We start from the raw sequence: 23,326 nt of genomic DNA on the forward strand, positions 1-23,326 counted from the left end.
TGGCACAAAGTTCAGAGTGCTTTTCATCACTTGGAATCCTAAAAGGTGGGTATCATCTCCATGTAACAGCTGAGCAGCCAGGGACCTGAGAGAGTTAAGTGACTGCTAAGTCACAAGCCTGATTCTGGGAGAGCTCTGGGCTCACCATGGGCTGTCACTTCCTGGCTGTGACTTTATGCCCAGGGCCCTCTCAAGGAGCTGCCTCCTCATTCCCTTGGTGTAATAAACTTAGACTTTGGGCATCGGGCAATCTTCAGGGTGAAGACTTAGCTGGGGTGCCGGAATGGGAATCCTCCATCAGCAGCAGCATGCCTGGAGAGGCCCCTTCCCTGTGGCAGGGTAAGCCTCCTGTCTCTCGCCCTCTCTCACTGCTCAAAGGTCTGAGGGTGCTGTGGGTAAAATCCAGGAAGCTTAGGGGGCTTCTTGTACCTCAGACCACTCCCACATCTCTTCCATGGCCATGGGTCTCACCCACAGCACCTTCTTTCACCTCCCTTCCCCAGAAAAAAATCTCTTCGGATCCTGTGACTTTTCCATCAGACTCTCCACCCCCATCACTGCCCAGTGCCTGCTGCCTCTGATCCCTGACCACCTCCTTCCTACCATCCCATCTCAAAAAAATACCAGCCCTATTCACCCAGGCCAGAAACTGTAGCCTGAAGCTAGCCTAACTCTCCCCCAATTTTCTTTCACCCCTTCTCCAGCCAAGGTAGTTCTCACACCCATCACTCCTCTCCATTCCCGTTGCCACAGAAGGAAGCCAGCCTTGCTTCATTTCATTCACAAACCAATCCAAGCCCCCTGCTTCGGGGTTCCATCCAGACCAAACCTGAGGTAGTTCTCTCAACATTCTAGTTCCTCAGCTCTCAGGACTCCTCAATAATTAACATCCTGCTCAGACTACAAAACCTGTGTCTCCCAGCTCTCCAGACCTCCCTGGGACTGTGTCATACAGACTATGACCTAAGCATCCACCTGCTGAGCTCTAAACTCAGAGCACCACGCCACACCTTTAGCCCCGCCCTGACTAAGGCCCCAATCCCAAGGAAGCTTTCAATTTCCCAAGGGTCTCATGGCCCTCCTAATCCTCCTGTCCTGAGAGCCCCGTCCTGATTGGCTGCCGACCAATCCAATCACTACGCCCCGGGCCCCAGGACGCCTGGGTCCAGCCCGTGCGCCCCACGGAGATCGGCCCTAACAGCCCCGCCCAGACCCGAAGGGGTCCTAGGGGAAGCTTGCCCGCCTGGACACCTGGGCCAACAGCAAAACCCTAGGAATTCTAGGGTCATGGCCCGGTTCCAAAAGGTGGAACTGGCCGAGGCCCTGGAGTTGGGTCCCAACTGGAGACACTTCTGTTACGTGCTGCTCTACGCACCCAACCCGGGGACGCTCTTCGACCGCATCCCGCTGCGGTACGCCGTGCTGGTGAGGAGGGGGCGCGCCTGGCCACTCCCTGCTCCAACTCTGTGGCGCCTTTTCAGTGTCGCAGCCAACCCCACTTCCCCTCCCTCAGATGCTGATGCGGTTCGATGGACGCCTGGGCTTCCCAGGAGGCTTTCTGGAAATGCAGGACAGCAGCCTGGAGGACGGGCTGAACCGAGAATTGCAGGAAAAGTTGGGAGAGGCGGCGTCTGCCTTCCGCGTGGAGCGCACAGATCACCGAAGCTCACGCGCCGGGTCAAAACCAAATATAGTGGCCCACTTCTACACCAAGCTTCTGACCCTAGAGCAGCTGGAGGCTTTGGAAGCTAGCGCACCACGAGCCAAAGAACATGGGCTGGAGGTGGGGCCAGCCTGGGTGCTGCCCCACATCCCATCTGCCTCTCTCTCTCTTTCCCTGTGGGTTCCTAGCCAAAAAGGAAACCTCCAACCAAACCATGCACTCTTCCCCAGTTTCCAGGAATAGTTGGGATTTTGTATATCTCTAATCTGGATAGTACTGAGTACTGCCAACCTGGTCTCCCTTCTCCATCTACTGGCCTCTGCCAACCAGGTTTCTCTGCTGTTCCTTATTGATAATGTGATAAGGATCAGTGGCGACACTCTAAGCACTTATCTTTGGGCCCTTATTTTTCATAGGTAGAAAGTATAGCCCTGATGCTCAAGGCTAGGGCAGTAGGGAGATAGAGGTAGGTTCTCAAATGGTGGCGTGTATCAGAATCAAGAGGAGGAAAACTTATTAAAACAGCGATTACTGTGCTCACTTTGGCAGTACATATATTAAAACAGTATTATGTATCCCCAACTGCTGGTGAGAGGTGGGGCTGGAGAAAGTCTGGAGAATTTGCATTTTTTACTAGGACCAAAGTAATGCTAAAACAGCTGCTGTAGGTTCTACATTCAAGAACCTCTGGTCCCTAGAGGTTCTAGAACCGTGTCTGAATCCCAGAGAGTCACTAAATTTTTCAGGGAGAGAGGTAGGAAAAATGAGTAGCATTTATGGACCTAGAGACCACGTCTTGGGTTAGGTGCCTGCTCGGGGTTGGACCCAGTCTGCTTCACTGAGGATTGAGCCTTGGGGCTGGTTCTGCCTGGTGTTAAGGGAGGTAAGACCTCTGCTCTAGAGAGATATGTTGCAGAGGGTTGAGGTAACATGACAAGCTAGGTGGGGTCCAAATGTCTCCTGTCTCCTTGTTTTCACAGGTTCTGGGCCTTGTGCGGGTGCCTTTGTATACCCTACAGGATGGTGTGGGAGGCCTGACTGCCTTCCTGGAGAATTCCTTTATTGGCAATGCCCGGGAGGAGCTACTAGAAGCCCTCCGTGACTTACAAATTCTGGAACCTGGCTCTTTCTCAAACCTTAAGATCCCAGCTCATCACCTTCCAAGGACCCATGGAACCTGAGACTAGGACCTTGGTACTAGGAATGGAGGGATGAAGGGACAGGGGAATGTTTTCTCTTCTGAGCCTGAGAGATAATACCAGATTAAAAAGACATGTGTAGGCGATGAGTTTCGTGCAGAGGGCCTTCCAAACTCAGGACATCAGGGACAGAAGTTCACAGCTCATCCCAGCAATCCTGGCAGATTCTCAGGGTCTGCCTCCTCTTTGTGCATGTGCATACACAGCCTGAAAACCCCAGGCTTGCACAGGAACAACCTGTGACCACACACAGTCTGACCCCTTTGTCCCATCATGTCTAGGCTAACCAGGAAGTGGCATCTGTGGGGCCTGCCTTGTCATCCTCCCTGCTCCTTCCTGAGGCGGGGCTTTCCCATCTCCTGCATGGCTGCTCTCCATGGGCTAGCCCAGCTTTCGTTCACCGGGGAGGGCAGAGGCAGAGGACCCTCTGCTCCCTGAGATGCTCCCACCCTTCCCTGGGGGTTGATTCCATAGTTGTGGGCTCCTGAAAGTAGGCAGAGGTCCTAATGGATACCTCACAGTTTTCTTCCTTGAAACTAAGCATAAGGGCTAAGATAGTGTCAAGGTCTTCTTGGGCTGACCTTGAGGCTAAGCCTCAGTCCTGGTGCCTGGTCTTTTAGCTACCTTAGTTTCTGAGGAAGGAATTGATCCAGCCCCTTATTAGCCCTCCCCTGACAAAAACCCTCCCAGAACTGATAATTGAACATTAAGGCCTTCTGTTGTTTCAACAGTTATGTAGCTACTAAATGCCAAGTATAGCAAAAGGTACAGAAATCCATTGCTCTAGCTCTTCAAGACTCCAGAACAGAGTCGATTTTTTTCTTTTTTCTTTTATTTTGGGGGATACGGGGGATTGAACTCAGAGGCATTCAACCACTAAGCCACATGCCAGCCCTATTTTGTATTTTATTTAGGGACAGGGTCTTACTGAGTTGCTTAGCACCTTGTCATTGCTGAGTTTGGCTTTGAACTAGCAATCCTCCTGTCCTAGCCTCCTGAGCCACTGGGATTATAGGCATATGCCACCCCGCCCAGCCAAAGTCTTTTTTCTTAATCACATACAACATATATTGTATATCACATACAACAAGTCATTTTAAAAGTATGTGTACATTGTGGATTGGCTAAAGGGAGCTAATGAACACCTGCATTACCTCATATACTGGTCATTTCTTTGTGTGGTAAGAATTCTTAAAATGTACTCAGCAATTTTGAAGAACACACTGCCTTGTTTATTAACTATGCTGTCAGGATGTTGTGAATCTACCCCTTAAATTTATTACTTGTAAATTAAATTTTTTATCCTTTGACCAAGAACTCTCCAGTCCACCCCAGTCCCTGGTAACCAGAATTCTGTTCTCTTGAGTTTCATTTTTTTAGATAGCTCATATAAGAGAGAACATGTGGTACTTTCCACATCTTGACTCTTGTGAACAATGCTACAATGAACTTGGGAAAGCAAAAATCTCTTCCACATACTGATTTTCTTTCCTTTGAATATATATGTAGCAGTGGGATTGTTGGTAAGTTTATTTTTAATCTTTTTAGGAATCTCCATACCGTCTTCCATAATGACTGTACCAATTTACATTCCCACCAATGGTGTTCAAGGGTTCTCTCTTCTCCACTCTTGTCTTTTGACTTTTCCATAATAACCATTCTAACAGGTATGAGATTGTGGCTCATTATGATTTTAAATTATATTTCCCTGATAATTAGTGATGTTTAGTATTTTTTCCTATACACTTTGGCCATTTGTATGTCTTCTCCTGAGAAATGTCTGATAGGCTCTTTGTCCAATTTTTAATCAAGCTGTTACCTTGCTATTGAGTTTGGTTCTTTGTGCATTTTGGATATTAATTCTCTATCAGATGTTTGGTTTACAAATATTTTTACCATTCTGTAGAATATCCATTCACCATTTATTGTTTACTATACAGAAACTTTTTTGTTCGATACAATTCTATTTCTCTATTTTTGCCTTTGTTGCTTGTAATGTTTAGGCCATATTAAAAAAAATAATTACTGGAGCTTTCCTCCTTTATTTTCTCCCAGTAGTTTTATAGTTTTATTCCATGTTTACATCTATAATCCATTTTGGGTTTGTTTTTAATTTGGTGTGAGATAAAAGATATAATTTTATTCTTTTTGTTGTTGTTGTTTGGGGGGGATACCCAGGATTGACCTCAGGGGCACTCAACCATAAGCCACATCCCTAGCCCTTTTTTTGTATTTTTATTTATAGACAGGGTCTCACTGAGCTGCTTAGCACCTTGGCTTTGCTGAGGCTGGCTTTGAACTCATGATCGTCCTGCCTCAGCCTCCTGAACTACGGGGACATATTTGCATGTGGTTATGCAGTTGTCCCAACATCATTTATTGAAGAGTCTTCTTTCCCTTTTTGTGTGTTATTTGCATCTTGTTGCAAATCATTTGACTGTAAATGAATGGATTTGCTTCCGGGTTCTCCATTCTGCTCTGTTGATCCATCCACACACGTTTGTGCCAATTCCATGTTGTTTCGATTACTGTCACTTTGTGGTATGTTTTTAAGTCAACTGTTGTGATATCTCCCACTTTACTTGTTTGCTCAAGATTGCTTTGACTATTCAGGATCTTTTGTGGTTCCATACACATTTTAGAATTGTCTTAGTTCTGTGAAATGTCATTGGAATTTTGATAGGGATTACATTGAATCTGTAGATCATTTTCAGCATATGAACATTTAATGATATTGATTCTTCCAATCTGTGATCCTGAGATCTCTTTCCATTTATTCATGTCAGCTTCAATTACAATCATCAGTATTTTTTAGTTTTGATGTACAGGTCTTTCTACCTCCTTGGTTAAATTTACTCCTAAATATTTTCAGTTTGTAATTATTGTAAATGGGATTTTTCTCTTTGTTTCTTTTTCAGATAGTTTGTCATCAGTGCATAGGAATGCTATTTATTTTTGTTAACTTTGTATCAACAAATTTACTGAACTTTTTAAACCACTGTTTTGCCTTATTTTTAGAGAGCTTTATTTTTATTTTTTCTTTAAATTTTTATTTGTTATTTTTAGGTATACATGACAATAGAATGTATTTTGACTTTATATATATATATATATATAAAACTCATTCTAGTTAGAATCCCATTCTTAAAGTTGTACATGATGTGGGTACTGATCATGTATTCATATATGAAAATAAGAAAGTTATATTTGATTCATTCTACTGTCTTTCTTATTTCAATCCCTCCTCCCTTCTCTTCATTCCCCTTTGTCTAATCTAATGAACTTCTATTTTATTTCTTTAATGTAGTGTGAAGATCAAATGTGGTTAATCCAGTTCCCCACACATGCTAGGCAAGCATTCTACCACTGAGCCACAACCCCAGCCCCTGAATTTTTTTTTATTAGTCTGTAGGAACTATAAGATATAAAATAATGTGACCTCAAACAAGGACAGTTTAACTTCTTCCTGTCCAATTTGAGTACCTTTAATTTCTTTCTCTTGCCTATTTTCTCTGGATAGTGCTTCCAATGTTATGTTAAATGGCCATTCTTATTTTGTTTCAGATACTAGAGGAAAAGCTTTCAGTTTTCACTGTTGGGTATGATATTAGCTGTCTATTGCTTATATATGGCCTTTACTGTGTTGACGTACAGTTTTTCCAACCCTAATTTGTTGAAAGTTTCTACCTCTAAAACTTGTTGAATTTTGTCAATTTTTTTCCCTGCAATTATTGGGATAATTTTCCCCTTTTATTCTGATAACATGGTATATCACATTTATTGATTTGTACATCTTTAAACATCATTGCATCCTTGGAATAAATCTTGCTTGGTCATGGTGAACAATCCTTTTTATATGCTGTTAAATTCAATTTGCTATCATTTTATTGAGGATTTTTGCATCTGTGTTCATCAGGGATATTGGTCTATAGTTTTTTATACTGTCCTTGTCTGGCTTTGGTATCAGGGTCTTGATGTCCTTAAAAAATTAATCTGGGGGCTGGGGTTGTGTAGCAGAGTGGTTAACTACCATGTGCAAGGCACTGGGTTCGATTCTCAGCACCACATATAAATGAATAAAACAAATGTCCTTCAACAACTAAAAAAATTAATCTGGAAGTATTTATTCTTTGATTATTTTTGGAAGAGTTTTGGATGAATTTATATTAATTCTTCTTTCAATGTCTGGCAGAATTAGTAGTGAAGCATAAGTTTTTCTTTGGTAAGAAAGAGAAAAACTTTATTACAGATTCAATCTTACTTATTAGTGGTCTGTCAGATTTTTTCTTCATGATTCAGTTTTGGTAAGTTGTATGTGTCTAGAATTTTATCGATTTCTATTCAATTTTTGGCAAACAATTATTCGTTATAGCCTGTTTGGATGTTTTGTATTCCTCGATTATCAGTTCTAATATCTCCTCTTTCACCCCGATTTTATTAATTTGAGTTAATTTCTCTTAATCTAGCTAAAGCTTTGAGTTAATTTCTCTTAATCTAGCTAAAGCTTTGACAATTTATTTTTTTTTTCAAAAACTGACTCAGTGCCATTAATTCTTTTTCTAGCTTTATTTCTTCTCTGATCTGTATTATTTCTTTCCTTATACTAACTTTGACCTTAGTTTGTTCTTTTTCTAGTTCCTGGAGGTTGTTATTGAAGATATTTCTTATTTTTCGATGTAGGCATTTACTCCTATTGACTTACCTCCTAGGTCTGCTTTTGTTGCATCTTATAGATTTTGATACATTTTGTGTTCATTTTGACTTGTTTCAAGATATTTTTAAATTTCCCTTTTAACTTTTTCTTTGACCCATTGGTTGTACAGAAACATGTTTAATTCCAAGGGATCTGTGAATTTTCTGAAACTTGTCCTATTATCAATTTCTAGCTTCATGCCATTGTGGCTAGAAGAAATACTTGATAAGATTTCAGTTTTCTTAAATTTGTTGACTAGTTTGTGGTCTATCATAAGATCTGCCCTGAAGAGTGTTTTGTGTATTTCTTGAGAATAATGTGTATGATGCTGCTACTGGAATGGGATGTTCCATGTATGCCTATTAAGTCCATTTGGCCTAAAGTGTAGTATAAGTCCAGTGTTTCCTTCCTGATTTACTGTCTGTATGATTTGTCCATTGGTGAAAGTGGGGTATTTAAGCCCCTTATTTTTGTTTTACTGCCAACTTCTCCCTTGAGATCACTTAGTGTTTGCTGTGTTTAGATGCTCTGATATTGAGTGCATATGTATTTATAATTACTATATCCTCTTGATGAATTGACCAATTTCTTATGACTTATAGTCTTTAATTTCACTTTATTTATTTATTTATGGTAATAAGGATCAAACATAGGGCCTTGCATATGCTAAACATGTGTTCTACTTCTGAGCTGCATTCCTAGCCCAGTTTTTTATTTTAAATAATTTGTTGGCAAACAGTTATTTGTTATAGCCTGTTGGGATGTTTCGTATTCCTCGAATATCAGTTTTAATATCTCCTCTTTCACCCTGATTTTATTAATTTGAGTTAATTTCTCTTAATCTAGCTAAAGCTTTGTCAGCTATGTTATCTGATATCTATATACCTACTCCTACTTTCTTTTGGCTTCCATTTGCATGGAATATCTTTTCTCATCCCCTCACTTTCCATGTATCTGTGCCCTTAAGAGCAAAGTGAGTCTTTTGTAGGTAGTATATAGTTGGATCTTGTTTTTTCAATCCATTCAACCACTCTGTCTTGATTGGAGAATTTAATTAAGGTAATTATTGATAGGTAAGAAATTATTCTTGCCAGTTTGTTCATTGCTTTCTTGTTCTTTCGTAGCTCTTTTGTTCCTTTGTGATTAGGTGATTTTCCTGATTTTCTTGTTATCATTTTGCTTTGTGATTACCATGAGGCATATGTAAAATATCTCATAAAAAGGCTACTTTAAGCTGATGACAGCCTTACTTTAATCAGATACAAAAGTTCTACACTTTTAATCCATCCCTCTTTGATGTTTTTAATGTCACAATCTACCTTTTTTGTATTGTATGTTCTTTAATAAATTACAGATATTATTACTTGTAATAGTTTTTGTCTTTCAAACTTTAACCTAAAGACATAGTGATATACACACGATCGTAACAATATTAAAATATTCTGAACTTGACTAAGTGTCTGCTTTTCCCAATGAGTTTTTACATTTCGTATATTTTTGTGTTACTGGTAATCATCCTTCACTTTTGGCTTGAACTGAAGATATTTCAAACAAGCCAGATAGTAATGAACTTCCTCACTTCTACTTATGGAAGAAAGTCTCTATCTTTCCTTCATTCTGAGGGACACCTTTCCTGGATATTGCTGAAAGTCTATTTCTTTCTGCCCTCAGAATATATCATTCCACTCTCTCCTGGCCTGTAAGTTTCTGCTGAAAATCTTCTGCCAATGTTTTAGGAGTTCCTTTATATATTATATTTCTTTTGCTGCTTTTGGGACACTGTCTTTCTATTTGGCATTTGGCAGTTTGATTTTAATATGTCTTGGCATAGTCTTGTTTGCATTGAATCTTATTGAGAATCTTTTTCTTTTTCTTTTTTATTTGTTCTAATTAATTATACATGACAATATAATATATCTTGACATATTATACATATATGCAGTGTAACTTCTCATTCTGGTTGTACATGATATAGAATTACATTGGTCATGTAATCATATATACACATAGGAAATTGATGTCCAATTTATTCTCTTTCCTATTCCCATCCCCTTCATTCTCTTCATCCCCCTTCTCTTCCCTACCACCATCCCCTTATTGTGAGTACATAGCTGCATATCAGAGAAAACATTTGGCATTTGTTTTTTGGGGGGGATTGGCTTATTTCACTTAGCATGATAGTCTCCAGTTCCATCCATTTACCAGGAAGTGCCATAATTTAATTTCTCCTTATGCTGAATAATATTTCCTGATTGAAGATCTTTGATCTTCCTTTTCGTAGATATTTATAGGTTTTCCTAGATTGGATAGTTTTATATTTCTACTTCTTTAAATAAACTTTCTTCCCCTTCATCTTTTCCCCTCTTTCTCTTGACTGTTATAACACAAGTATTGTTCTTTTGATGCGATCCCATAAACCTTGTAAGGTGTCTTCATTTCTTTTTACTCATGTTTTTTCTTCTGTGCTTTCAAAAAACTTGTCTTTGAATTCGCAGAAAAACTTCCTTCTGCTTGAAGACTTCTGTGAACACTGGTTTCAAATAAGGTTTGTCCCCTTTAAAACTCATGTTGAAATTTAATTCCCAACGTAATGGTATCGAGAAGAGATGGGAACTTTAAGAGGTAATTTATCATTAAAAGAGATCAATGAAGTTCTAATGGGACTGGCATAGTCACCCAGGAGTGGGCCGGTATAAAGTAAGCCACTCCTCACTTTTTGTCTTTCTAATGGATGCACTTCTTTGCCCTGCTTTCTGTATGACAGTGCAGCCTGATCATCTAAGTTGAACAGATGCCAGTGCCATGGTCTTATGCTTTGTAGCCTCCAGAATCATGAGCCAAAATAAACTCATTCTCTCTCTCTCTCTTTAATAAATTTTCCAGTCTCAGGCTGGGGATATAGCTCAATTGGTAGAGTGCTTGCCTCACATGCATAAGATTCAATCCCCAGCACCACATACACACACACACACACAAAAAAAAAAAGGAAAATCTTACTGTATGTTAATTGTAGTGCAATAAAATTGACACAATTTTTTTAAATGCCAAAAAATAAATTATCCAGTCTCAACTATTCTAACAACAGAAAATGAACTAAAAATAGCACTTCCTTTCATTTATCATTTCATTCATTGTGTAATTCAGCTCCATAGCATGTGTGTGTGTTAATAATTTCAACATCTCTCTTATATTTGTATTTGGGGTAATTTATTGATTTCCTGATTTTCAGTAATTGCACATCTTTATTTTTTGATATTTGATGAGCTTTCTTGAAGCCATTATGTTGAGTTCTTTGTTTGGCAATGTCGTTTATTAACCCCCAGCACAGAGGGGAGGTAAGACCAATAATATGAACTGTGATGTCTATGTACCTGTTAAGTGTTCACATGTGAAAAAATAAGAAACTGATGAGTCCCATTTGGGTATTTTTAACTATTAGTTGAGCCAGTCTGGAAGGGCACTCATTGGAGAATATTTAATCTGAAGGAAAAGAAGGAAGTAGTTAAGTAGGAATATGATAAGTGTTTTCCAGAGACAAGCATGTGTCAAGGCTGTGAGGGAGGAAAATCTTGGCAAAGCATCCCAAAATTTAATGTTTGAAGTAATAACCATTTCATTATAATTCATGATATTGTGGACCATAAATTTCCAGGGGGCCCTTTTGGGTACCTGCTCCACATGACTGTGATGCAGATCTTGAACAGGCCTGATGGTATTGAGCTGGCACATAAGGCCTGTCTGCAGAATCTCAGGTACCTTCAGTTAGAGGGAGGATGGATGGGAAGCCTGGGCTGAGTGGGACCCAAATTCCTGTATGTGTCCTCAGCATCATAGTCTAGGTAGATGAAATCCCCACTTGGTGAATCATGACACGCGGAGAAGTATTCTGGGGACTGAGATCTGGCCTTGGAAATTGGACAGTGTAACTTTTGCTACATGGTTGATCAAGCAGATCATTTAAAGTCAGCCAACATTCAAAGGTAAGGAGGTGCTATTTCTTGAAAGGGGAGTGAGGGAGCAAGCAGAGAAGTAGCAAAGAATTTGTATACAACTCTACTGATTAAAATGGTCTAGGGAGAAAAAAAAAGTATCATTAGACAAAAGTAAAAGAGAACTACAGCAGGATAACTAGGTTGGAGTCAAGACAGTACAAAGCCTTCAGGTCAGAGTGAGGGGCCTGGTGCATGTTTGAAGGAAGCTACTTCTTCTTCTGTGAACTGGACGGGGACAGGAGAGGAAGGAGGAGACAGAGTAGGTATCCACAGTAGAGGGTGATGACCGGCACCAGAGTGAGGGCAGTGGATGTGAAAGGAAGTGGGCGCATTGGAGAATGGCCAAGGTGGTGTCATTGGCCTACTGATGGACTGGTTGTGGGAAGATGGGGTGAGGGAAGAGGGGTGCTCAGGGATGACTTTTAGGTGTGTGTCTTGAGGCATTCAAGCTGTGAATGAAGGGAGAGACTCCTGGGGAGATATCATAGTACATTTCTAGGTAATTTACATAGAAACAAATCTATTTCATTCACAGTTCTTGAAGTTCATGAGCATGGTCTGACTTCCACTTTGCCTCTGGTAAGGGTTCTCTTGCAGATGGGAACTCTGCAGATAATCCAGAGATAAGTTGCTTTTATTTCTAAAAATTCAACAATTCCTCATTGATCCACTAATCCACGAATGAATTAATCCCTCATGGCCTGGTAACCTCTTTAAAAATCCCACCTGATCTTACCTGTTAATAACTCACGTGAGGATTAAATTTCAACATGAGTTTTGGTGGGGATGTTCATAACATAGCAGTGGGGAAGTAGGTTCCTCAGAGAATGGGATCAAATTATCCATTTCAGGCAGACTAAGAAATTTGTGAGTCATCTTTATTAAAAAGGGTATACAAATTTCATCAAACTGGATGATGTCACTTGCTGTAGTTTTGATGTGGTTTGTTTCCCGAGGGGTTGTGTGTCAGAGGTTTGGTTCTCACTGTGGAAGTATTGAGGCCAGACCTAGTAGGAAGTAGTAAGGCCACTGGGGGGTGACCACACAAGAGTGAGTTTTTATGAAGCAAGGCCTTCCCACCTGCTTGGCCTCTTTTGCATAGAGTGGGTTTGGTTTCCACTCTGCCATCTTGTGGCACAACAAGTGGTCCTCAGAAAAGAACAGATCCATAGAGCTACCCAACCTGGGATGTTAGCTTCCCAAATGTGCCTAAATAAACTTCTGGTCATGATAAAGTACCATGTTCAGGTATTTTAGTACAACAGCAGAAAGTGGGTTAATAAAGACAGGATGGAAGTTGGGGGAGATTCTTGAAGTGACACTGTCCACAGAGAGGAGGAGGAATGACATTGAATAGGAAGAGAGTCCTGCAGCCTAGAAAGGTTCAGAAAGAGAATGTGGGAAAATAGAAAGGGTTAGAATGGCCAAATTAGGGGTGGGATGATAAAGGAGTTTCAATCTCTTTGGTGAAATAAGTCAGACCATCCACTCAACATGGTGAGGATGATCCTGGAAGGCATGAAGTACCCATTCCTCTCAGGAGCAAGCTGATGGGACACAGCAGAATGGCAGGGCAAGGACGAGCTGTGAGGTGGTCTTCTAGAGGGGAAACTAGGCTCTGGGCTGGGTGTGTGCATGATGGGGTGCTGAGCACCCTTCTCCCTCCGTAGTGTTCAGAGGTTGAGATGGAGACTGCAGAGTTGGAGTTTTGCAGGGCAGTAAAAGACAGGGAGAGAGGGGAGGCAGTTGAGATGAAGGCAGATGAGAAATAATGATAAGAGTGTGGGGTCCAGGGTTTAATCTGGATAAAACAAGAAAAGAACGGAGCAGCTGACATCAGAGTGACTAGAAAATTAGAAGTTGTGATGAGATAGACACCCCAGGATGGTGAGGGTGGAGTAGAAGGTGTATCTGAGCCAGAGATGAATATTCTGTACATTGAGGGGTGGGGCAATCTTAGGAAAAGTCCGGGTCCAGGCCAAGACACGTTGTGGTTAACCAGAGCCAGTGAGGCCAGAGGGTGGAATGAGCCCCCAAACAGACGAGGAGGCCAGACACTGGCAGATGCTGGAGAGGATGGTGCCAGTCAAGAGCCAGCAGCCTCAGTGACCAAGACAGTGACCACAAGGCCAGTGCCACCTGCCAGGAGGTGCAAGTGGGCATGTCAGGACACAGTCTCCCAGGAAAGGGACACTGGAGGATCAAAGCGGGGAGTGGTCTGGAAGTGTATTTCAGAGCCACGTGGGACCCAGTGGCAGGTGTTGTCCTTTGACATTTGGGGGAGTGTGATGGGGAGCAGCTGCAAAGATCCAGTAGCTCCTGAAGGGGTTAATTACTCTGTCATGTTATCCTCACCTGTTGCTTTTGTCACCTTGTATCTAAAGTAAACTCTGAGGGGGGGGGGCAAACAGAGACGGGACCCTGTGAGTGTCCCCAGGGTCCCAGGCTGGAGCAGCTTCATCTGTGCCTGATACCACCAGGCCTCATCACCTCTGCAAGGGAGCGGGCACCCTGAGGCTGAGAGAGACCAGAGAAACTCACCCAGAGTCGCTCCACTAACAGACACCTCAGCTAGGATTGGTTTCTAGGTGATGGCACCCAGAACTCATCCTCAGATTTACTTTGGTCTGATGTTGTTCACCAGTTTTGGGGTCCTTCACAGATCTCCATGTCCATTAAACTTCCTTTGGTTCCTGGAGAGGGTGAGGGGAGGGGTCCATAACTCTCTGAATTCTCCAGCAAACAAACCCACCCAGTCAGCAGGTGACTTCCCCACCAGCCACCATAAAAGTGGTTGATCATGCTTTGAGTTCATTTCAGTGACCTGTCCCAGCAGTGTGCAGATGGACAAGAGGGAGGACAGGCTAGCTCAGACTCTGCTTTTCTCCTCCTCTCACCTATTCTCATCCCACTGCGGGCTGAATAAGCCAGGAATGGCTGGAACTCAGTGTTCCCTGGCCCTGCTCAGTCCAACCCTGTGTGGTGGACAGAAGATGGAGGCTCTGTGCAACACTCCCACCCCCACCACCTATGTCCTCTGCTAACTGCTGGGAGGACTTTCAGCCCGGCTCTTGACCTCTTTTCCTTATCTGAAGTGTTGGGTGGATCCTGGGTGAGGGTTAATGGAGGTGGCACTGGGCAAGAGCTTTGGAGAGATGCAGTCAGCATAGGATCAGCACAGGATGCTAAGAAGCAGGAGGGAACAGGTTGTTTCTTAGCACAGGTTGTTTCTGGGAAGGTGAGAGCCCCCCCACCCTCCGCCACACTCATTCCTGCCTGTCTCAGCATAATCAGCCAGGTGTTTCCACCTGTCAACACTGCCTTTTCCCTGGAGCGTGCTGGCTGCTGGGGCAGAGAACACACTGTGGGGCTGCACCTCCTCCTGATTTAAGTGCTTCTGCGGCTTCTGGGCTGACACATTTGGGGAAAAGAGTGACTGTCTCCTTCTGCAGCCACCTGGGCTGTGGGGAAGGCTGAGGGAAGCAGACAAGGCCGGTGAGTGAGAGTGGAAGGCAGGGTGTCTGTGAGTTCATTACATAGAAAACATTTAAGCCCTGTACCCCCAAACAGACTGGAAAAGAGAGGTACAGGTTGAAAAAATGGGGGTAATGCATTCCATCTGTGATAACATTCACGGTTGGCAAATTAAATCATGCTGGATCGATTTAATTGCTCACCTCGGGAGGACAGAAGAGCAGTAGGCAGGGTGTTCAGTTTAAAACACAGTACAGAGGCAGGCAGGTGTGTGCAGGTCACAGAAACAAGAGACTGTCCCTCATGGACTTCTGGCCACTGGATCCCCTCCTGCACTCAGAGGGAAATCACTTGGCCTTCTCTTAGGGTCCCCCTCTCCCTTTGACCCAGAGGAATGTGGCAGTTCTTGCTCCCTCAGTGGTAGACAGTCTGGCAGAGACCACGTGGGCAGGGGCAAGCACACCCACAGCCCCACTCACAATTGCTCAGACACACGAGAAACGCAACAGTGGTAAAGGGCCCAGGGAAGGATGTGAAACACGCAAGGAAACTCCTTACCCATCACCTCCAGGGCCCGTGGACTCTGTGTGCCTAGGTCCTCCCCAACGTGCCAGCCCCCCTGATGCCTGTGGCAAACCCCAGCCCCACCCAGGGCCCAGCACAGGCTCTCCTCCTCTGCCCTGCAATGGCCAAGCACATTGTCCTGCCATTCAGCATGGCAAGCATTTCTGGGGATTCAACAATTATCAAGAGACCCCCCAGAATGAGAAGTCCCCAGAAGGACTGTTGTCCCCCTTTAAATCTACTCCATGCTTCTGCAAGGACAGACCAGGTAGACTTCCAATATCCTGGTATCTAGCCCTGATTCTAGGGTGTGTGTTGAGGCAAAGGCCTGTTGAACAGGAAGGAGAGAAAAGGTGAATGACCTTATGTTTGAGATCAAAAGAGTGGAAAAATTGTTCCCAGTCAATATCCATAAAGAGGTAACAACATTAGGTCTTTTCCCACATGGTACAACATTGGACAGGAAGCAAACATTGGATGTCCATGATGAAGAGAATTCTCTGGAAGAATTATTCCAGGGCACAAAAGCAATTGCTCAGGAACTTAAGGAAGGTGTGGAGACTGGGATGTGAGGAAGAAGAGATGATGCATGCAGACAACACCCTAAGAAAAATGTAAAACAATGGAAGTGAGCAGAGGATGTGGTGAAAATAGAGGTCACTTAGTGTTGGGCATGATGGTGCGTGCCTCTAATTCCAGCTACTCTGGACTATTTCAAATAGCAGTTCAGCCTCAGCACTAGGGGATGTAAGGCTGGGGATGTAGCTCAGAGGTTGGTCACCCCTGGGTTCAGTCTCTAGTAATCATCATCATCATCATCATCATCATCTGATCGTGGAAAGTCAGCACACTAATAATTGATAGTAACAGGAAGGACACACGTAGGAGAAATAAAACTTCAACATAGTCAAGAGTAATGCTTTCCTAGACTAAAAGAGCCTACACTTGGAGGCTACAATATTCACTGTTTAGGGGAATACAGTTGACAGTTGTATTAGACACCTTTACTTTGCTTTGACAGAATACCTGAAAAAAAAAAAGAGGAAGGATTTATTTTGACAATTTTTTTCAGAAGTTTCAGTGTGTGGTGACTTGACATCATGACTTTGTGCCTCTGGCGATGTGGAACATCCTGGATGGGGAGCACGTACTAGAGCAAAGCTTCTCACCTCATGGCAGCCAGGAAGCAGAGAGATTAAAGAGAGACAGGGAAGAGGAGGAAGGGCCAGGGTGCAATCCACCCTTTGAGTGTGCACCCCCCAGAGATCTACTTCCTCCAGTCAGACCCCACCTCCTAAAATGGACCACTATCCAAGGACCAGACCTTTACCACATGAACTTTTAGAGCACATTTAAGATCAAAACTATAACAACAAGGCAAATTTATCATTCTTTTTAAAAATATTTGATTTTATTTTTTAAATACATGACAGTGGATTGCATTATAATTCTTATTACACATATACAGCACTATTTTTCATATCTCTGTATATAAAGTATGTTCACACCAATTCAGGTCTTCATACATGTACTTTAGATAATGATGTCTATCACATTCCACCATCCTTGCTAATCCCCTGCCCCATTCATTCCCCTCCCACCCTTCTGCCCTATCTAGAGTTCGTCTATTCTTCCCATGCTCCCCCTCCCCACCCCATAATGGGTCAGTCACCTTATACCAGAGAAAACATTCAGCATTTATTTTTGGGAGATTGGCTAACTTCACTTAGCATTATTTTCTCCAACACCATCCATTTGCCTGCATATGCCATAAAAAATAACCCAATCAATAAATGAGCCAAGGACATACAATCAATCAACAAATATATGAAAGAAAATGTTCATCATCTCTCACAATTAGAGAAATACAAATCAAAACTACTCTAAGGTATCATCTCACTCCAGTCAGAATGGAAGCTATTATGAAGACAATAAGTGTTGACGAGGATGTGGGGGGAAAAGCACACTCATTCAATGCTGGTGGGACTGCAGATTGGTGTAGCCAATGTGAAAAGCAGTATGGAGATTCCTTGGAAATCTGGGAACGGAAACATCATTTGACCCAGCTATCCCTCTCCTCGGACTACACCCAAAGGATTTAAAAACTGCATACTACAGGGACACAGCCACATCAATGTTTATAGCAGCACAATTCGCAAATTTATCATTCTAAGGACATTTATAGAGGTAGGGCAATTAGATACAAACTTCACATTTTCTACCCTGACCTCAAATGCAAAAGCATGGACATTTCCCATAAACTCTGCTGGAAAATTATGCAATTGTGTCTTAGCAATGTTCAAGGTAAACTTCAGTAAAGAACTAATCAATGGGGGAAATGTGTGAGCTCTAGTGAGTGGGCTTGTTGTGACCCATGCCACCTATTATCTACCCGTCTAGTGCTAATCATTGTGTGGCTGTAAAACAATATAAATGGAACCAATAGAAAGCAAATGTGTACAATGTAAAAATAAAATAATGAATAATTTGATTAATATGCTAGTCTCAAAATCCTAGCTCATTCCCCTCAGAGATAGTAGGGAGGTATGAGAAGAAACATTAATATGTGCCAGTTGTGCTGGAGAAATGAATAGTTTATTTGTTTTTTGAAGTTAAGATGTTTAGTTATCAGAATAGTCATATTGAGCCTCATAAAACCTCAGTAAATCCTCTTCAATCCTTCAAGGAGTAAAACCTGAAACTTTTTAGTATTTCCAGGGGCATGCCAAAGCAATAGGATTCTGGTTGGATATGAAAAGGTGGGCAAGGAATGCCAGATAATTAAATTTAAAAAAAAGAATCACCATTGTATTAATATCAAAATTTAATGTTCAAAGCATTGGAATTTTTAAATTAATCTAGGAATCCCCAATAATTAGAATTATTATGAATTTCAGATTATGTTCAGCAAAATCTATAGGAAATGCAGGGATAGATAATCGACAGAAGAATATTGGAGGGGGTTAACATTTATTTCATGTTAGACAGGTAAATGTCAAGGTGTCAGTAAGGATGCCTAGGATCTAAAAATAATAGAGCCAATGATGATGATGACCACCACAAACATTTGGGAGGTGCTTGCTGTGTGCAAGGATTATTCTAAGCTCTTTGCAAGGATTAACATATTTCCTTAAAACAACCTTATGAAATAGGGATACTTATATCTCCATAGTGTATATTTTAAAAAGAACCCAAGCCAGGTATGGTGGCAAACACCTGTTGTCCCAGCTACTCAGGCGGCTGAGGTGGGAGGATTACAAGCTTAGGGCCAGCCTGGGCAATGTAAGGGATATGACTCAAACTGTCTGAAAATAAGAAACAAAATGAAAAGAAGATCTGGAAATGTACAACACTCCTGAGTTCAATTCCCAGTTCTGAAAAGAAGAGAAAGAGAAAAAAAAAAAAAAAACACCCATGGTCAACAATATAATTACTATATTTTTCTCAAAAGGCAAATATTGATAATATTGATTTATATAACTTCAAAGAAAGAATTACCTTTAAGGAACCAGGAAGCATTTATCCAGTGATATTGGGCCTTATAAAAACTCAGTAAGTCCTCTTCAATCTTGTATCACCTTCCTGAAATTACAGAGTAAATGCTGTGTTCTGTGACACCAAATAATAAAAGTAGAAATAAATTTCAGGAATAGCATTGTAAATTTTTTTTTAATATTTTCTAAACCTGACGCCTGCCCAAAGTAATAAGGAAACTATTTTTTTCCCCTGTAAATTTGTAAAAACCAGCCCAAATAAATCTAAAAGAATCAAAAAAGAAAAAAAGAATTCGGAGATGGATACGGGTTCCATCCCAGAATACCTCGGTAATTTGTGGAGTTGAGGGAAGATATATTGTTTGTCCCCCAAATGGAAAAGTCCAAGAAGAGACTGACTGAGTCTCAGTCACATGCTCGTTTGGGACCTTCCCCATGGTCATTGGATCCTGCAGTCTAACTGTCAAGGCCTAGGTCCTTGACCCTCTCAGTGGCCTGGTGAGTGCAGAGCTGTGACTAGCAGCCTCACAGATCAAGCTCTGGGGAAGGAGCAGTTCTGCAAGGGTGGAGGCCCTGTGGCTATAGCACAGACACCCCCTCACACACCTCCGGTCCCCCAACCTTCCTTAGTTCCAGTCAGGGCCTCAGTCATAAGATTCCATACTTCTTTTAGGTAAGAATTGCCCATCTATTATTTTTAAGCATAAGCTTTGCTCAATGTTGCCATATCATCTCCCCAAGGATCCTAAAATTCCACCGAGGCATTTCACCTGCATATTTAACACATCCTCTTTAGTTTCTTCCTGGGTCCTTAAGGTTGTTCATCAAAGGCTAAGAAAGCCATTCTGATTGCAGGCTTCCCGGCAAAGCAGTTTCCACTCCCCTCTATACCTGCCACTGTCCCTCCAGCCTCCTCTTCTCCTCCCCACACACATTTTCCTCACCAACTGTCTTTTGTATTTTTAATGTCACTGCCTAGAGAAAGCATTTCCTGACCCTGCCCTTCCAGACTGAGTTTGCCATGGGATTTCTCTTCACCCAACTTAGCACAGTTTTTAATCACTCGTTTGTATTTGTCTGATTAGTATTTGTTGTCCTCCATGTTCTTAGTGGCGAATAACAGAAATGGATCTTGGTATATTTACACAGAAATTTAGTTCATTGGAAAGGTACTGCATGCCTGCCATCTTAAAGGAAGATGGGGAACAGGACTGGGCAGGCGTCAGGTCATATTGCCTCCTGAGCTTTTGCCACTAGACACTGTCACACTGTGGGCACTATCCATTGCATGCTTGCTACTGTGAAATTGATCCTATACTGATCAATATATATCAATTCTGATCATATATTTTGTGTTGCTTCTCCAAAACCAATGTCCTAGGTGGGGGCACCTGATTTATTATGCTTTCATCTTGAGCCTCTATTCTGGCACCAAGGACCAGAGAGAAGCATTTACCTGCCCTGAGCTTTGGTAGTAGAGGCAGGGACTTTGCTTATTTGTATTCTTTGTGACAGCTCCAAACTGGAAGCAATCAAAATGTTCCTTGCAAGGTGGATTGTCCTTACAGGAAGTTCCATGGGATTAAACCCCAACTGGTTCCAGCTAGTAGCTCTCTCCTGGGGTACCTCCTTTCCCCACTCCCCCAAATGGTTCTCAAATTTGGCTCTGCTTTTGAAGCACCTGGAAAATTGTATGAGTGTTAAAATGGAATGGGATAAAATTATCTGACAGACTGCACGTTTTGCAGGAGGATCTCAAGTTCAAGCCATCCTGCACAACTTGTCAAGGCCCAGTCTCAAAACTTTATAAATAAAATAATAAGGACTGGGGATGTAGATCAGTGATAAAGCACCCCGAGTGCATAGTGCCAAGAACAAAAACAAAAACAAAAATACAACAATAAAAAAAGAGACTGTAGGTGTTTGTTGTCTTCTTCTTCCCTAAAAAATAAGACTAGACCCTTACTTCTCTTTCCCTCTCCTAGAGCAAAAGGGATCCTATGAAAGGGTTTTGTGAAATGCAAAATATTATTCAAATGTAAATTGTAACCTTTACCTTTACCTTCCTGAGAAGCCAAAGATCTTTCTATTTTTAACTTTTTACCATGGAAAGCATCAAACTATATAAAAGAATAACATAATAAGCCCTTAAGGGACCCATAACTCAGCTCTAAAAAATTTATTTATTTTCTGAGTCTCTATCGTCCTGCTGGATTATTTTTACCACATTAATCATAAATATTTTAGTAGGTATCTTTAAAAGGTAAAGAAACCTTTAAAAACATAACCACAGTACTATCATTGCACCTCAAATAATAATTACTGTATATGAATATTCAATCAGTATTCACATATCCCCCACTGTGTGTTTTTCTTTGTTCAAATCAGAATCCAAATAAGGCCCAGTTGCTTTGTTAAACCAAAACTCTGAGACCATGGGATCTCTGAAGTAAAAGAGCTTATTGAGCCATCACAAATTCTAAATAGACAAAAGGAGGACCGGGTCCTGGGACAGGTTCCTATTAAGTAGCAGCTGGAAAATGTTCCCTGGATCTAGAGCTAAGAGCATTTTTTATAAATGTCAGGGAAGGCAAGCATTCTTTTCATTGACCCTTCACTGCTCATACATAAGAGGGGTGGCATCACAAAAAGCCAAGAGAGCTTTGGGATAGGAGAACTATCTGTGAGAAGTACTTGCTGCTCCTTGATTGAGTGGCATTCAAAGTTCTCATGGTTATGCTTGTGGGGTTGGAGTCAAGGGTAACAAGTTTAGGAATGTGGAGCAGATTTTTTTTGTTTGGCCCTGAGAAAGGATTTGGAGATACAGAAAAAGAAGGATATACTGAGCCTCAAAGGAGCCAAAGAACTGTTAGAATGGTTCAAACATCCTTGAACCTTTGAATGTAGAATAAGCACTCGAGTAAGCAACTCAGCCCATGCCCTTAACCCACATCCTGGCCCATCCTTGCCTGCAGAAAGTAGCATGATTGGGCAACACACAAGCGCAAGGAAAATTGGCATAAAATTGTATAACTCCTTCCTGACTCCCCCTTTAGTCCAGCCCCCTAGCTACTCTCCCTCTATAGATATTAACACCCCAGTCCAAGGGGCTGGGGTATCTCCTCTGGAAGTAGCCATATTCTCCCTTGAATGTGTATTTGCTTTCCTAAATAAATCACTGCCTGTGCCTTGACTGGCACGTGCTGAAATTCTTTCAGGTCATGTACACCAAGGACACCACTTGTCCTGAGTCAAGGTCCCCCTCTCCAAGAACTCCACCAGTAACAGCCCTACATTGTTAGCTGAATAACTTCTCTTACCTTTCCTTTAGGACATCTCAGCATTTTTTCTCTTTGAAAAAACCAGGTCATTTGTTCTGTAAACTCCCCTTCGGTCTACTGTTTACTGATTGCATGCTCCTGATATTTTTTTATTTTTATTTTTTCTCGTGATATTTTAAAAGTAAACTTTGTTTTTAGTAACTTACACTTAACAGGAAAAGTGGTAAGATAGTCCAGAGAGTTCCCATATACTCTACCCAGTTTGCTCAAGCAGCATCTTACATTAATATGGTGCATTTCTTACAATATTGAATTAATTTGGATATATTATTATTAACCAAAGTTCATGCTTTATTCACATTTCCTTAGTTTTTATCTAATATCCTTTTTCTTCTCCAGGATGCCACATTTTATTTAGCTGCGTCTTGTTTCCTTAGGCTCTTCTTTATTAATGTGACAGTTTCTCAGACTTTCATTGCATTTCATGGCTATGGATGGGATATTTGTCTTCTCCCCAAATTCATATGCTGAAACTTGACCCCCAGTGTGTTGGTATTAGGGCCTTCTGGGGATGAGGAGGTCATCAGAGTGGAGCCTTCATGGATAGGGCTAATGGTCTTAGAAAAGAGACCCTAGGGAGCTCCCTTGCCCCTGCCAACCTGTGAGGCTTCAGCAAAAGATGGTCTTCAGGGAAGCAAGAACTGGCCCTCACCAGACACTGAATCTACCAGGCCTTTGATCTTGGACTGCCCAGCCTCCAGAACTGTGGGAAATAAATTTGAATTGTTTGTGAGCCATCCAGTCTATGGTCTTTTTTTTCCATAGCCCTAATGGTCCAAGATGATAACCTTGCCAGTTTTGAGGCATACTGGTTGTTAGCACATGGCACACAAATGACAAGGCAGTAGAGGGGAAGCAAACCTTGGATCAGCAGGCTCTCCTTTATGCTGCAGTGGAGTCAATCAA

General features: G+C 41.9%; 1 protein-coding gene across 1 annotated transcript; it reads left to right on the forward strand.

Moving 5' to 3' along the window:
* Positions 1-1,131: 1,131 nt before the first annotated feature.
* LOC101960675 (uncharacterized) lies at positions 1,132-4,791 on the forward strand. The gene has a single exon (XM_078043303.1). It carries the CDS (start codon positions 1,288-1,290, stop codon positions 1,750-1,752), a length of 465 nt encoding a protein of 154 aa, XP_077899429.1. The 5' UTR covers positions 1,132-1,287; the 3' UTR covers positions 1,753-4,791.
* Positions 4,792-23,326: the final 18,535 nt, after the last annotated feature.

Source organism: Ictidomys tridecemlineatus, chromosome 3 (genome assembly GCF_052094955.1).
Source record: "Ictidomys tridecemlineatus isolate mIctTri1 chromosome 3, mIctTri1.hap1, whole genome shotgun sequence".
In the NCBI taxonomy this organism is placed as follows: domain Eukaryota; kingdom Metazoa; phylum Chordata; class Mammalia; order Rodentia; family Sciuridae; genus Ictidomys; species Ictidomys tridecemlineatus.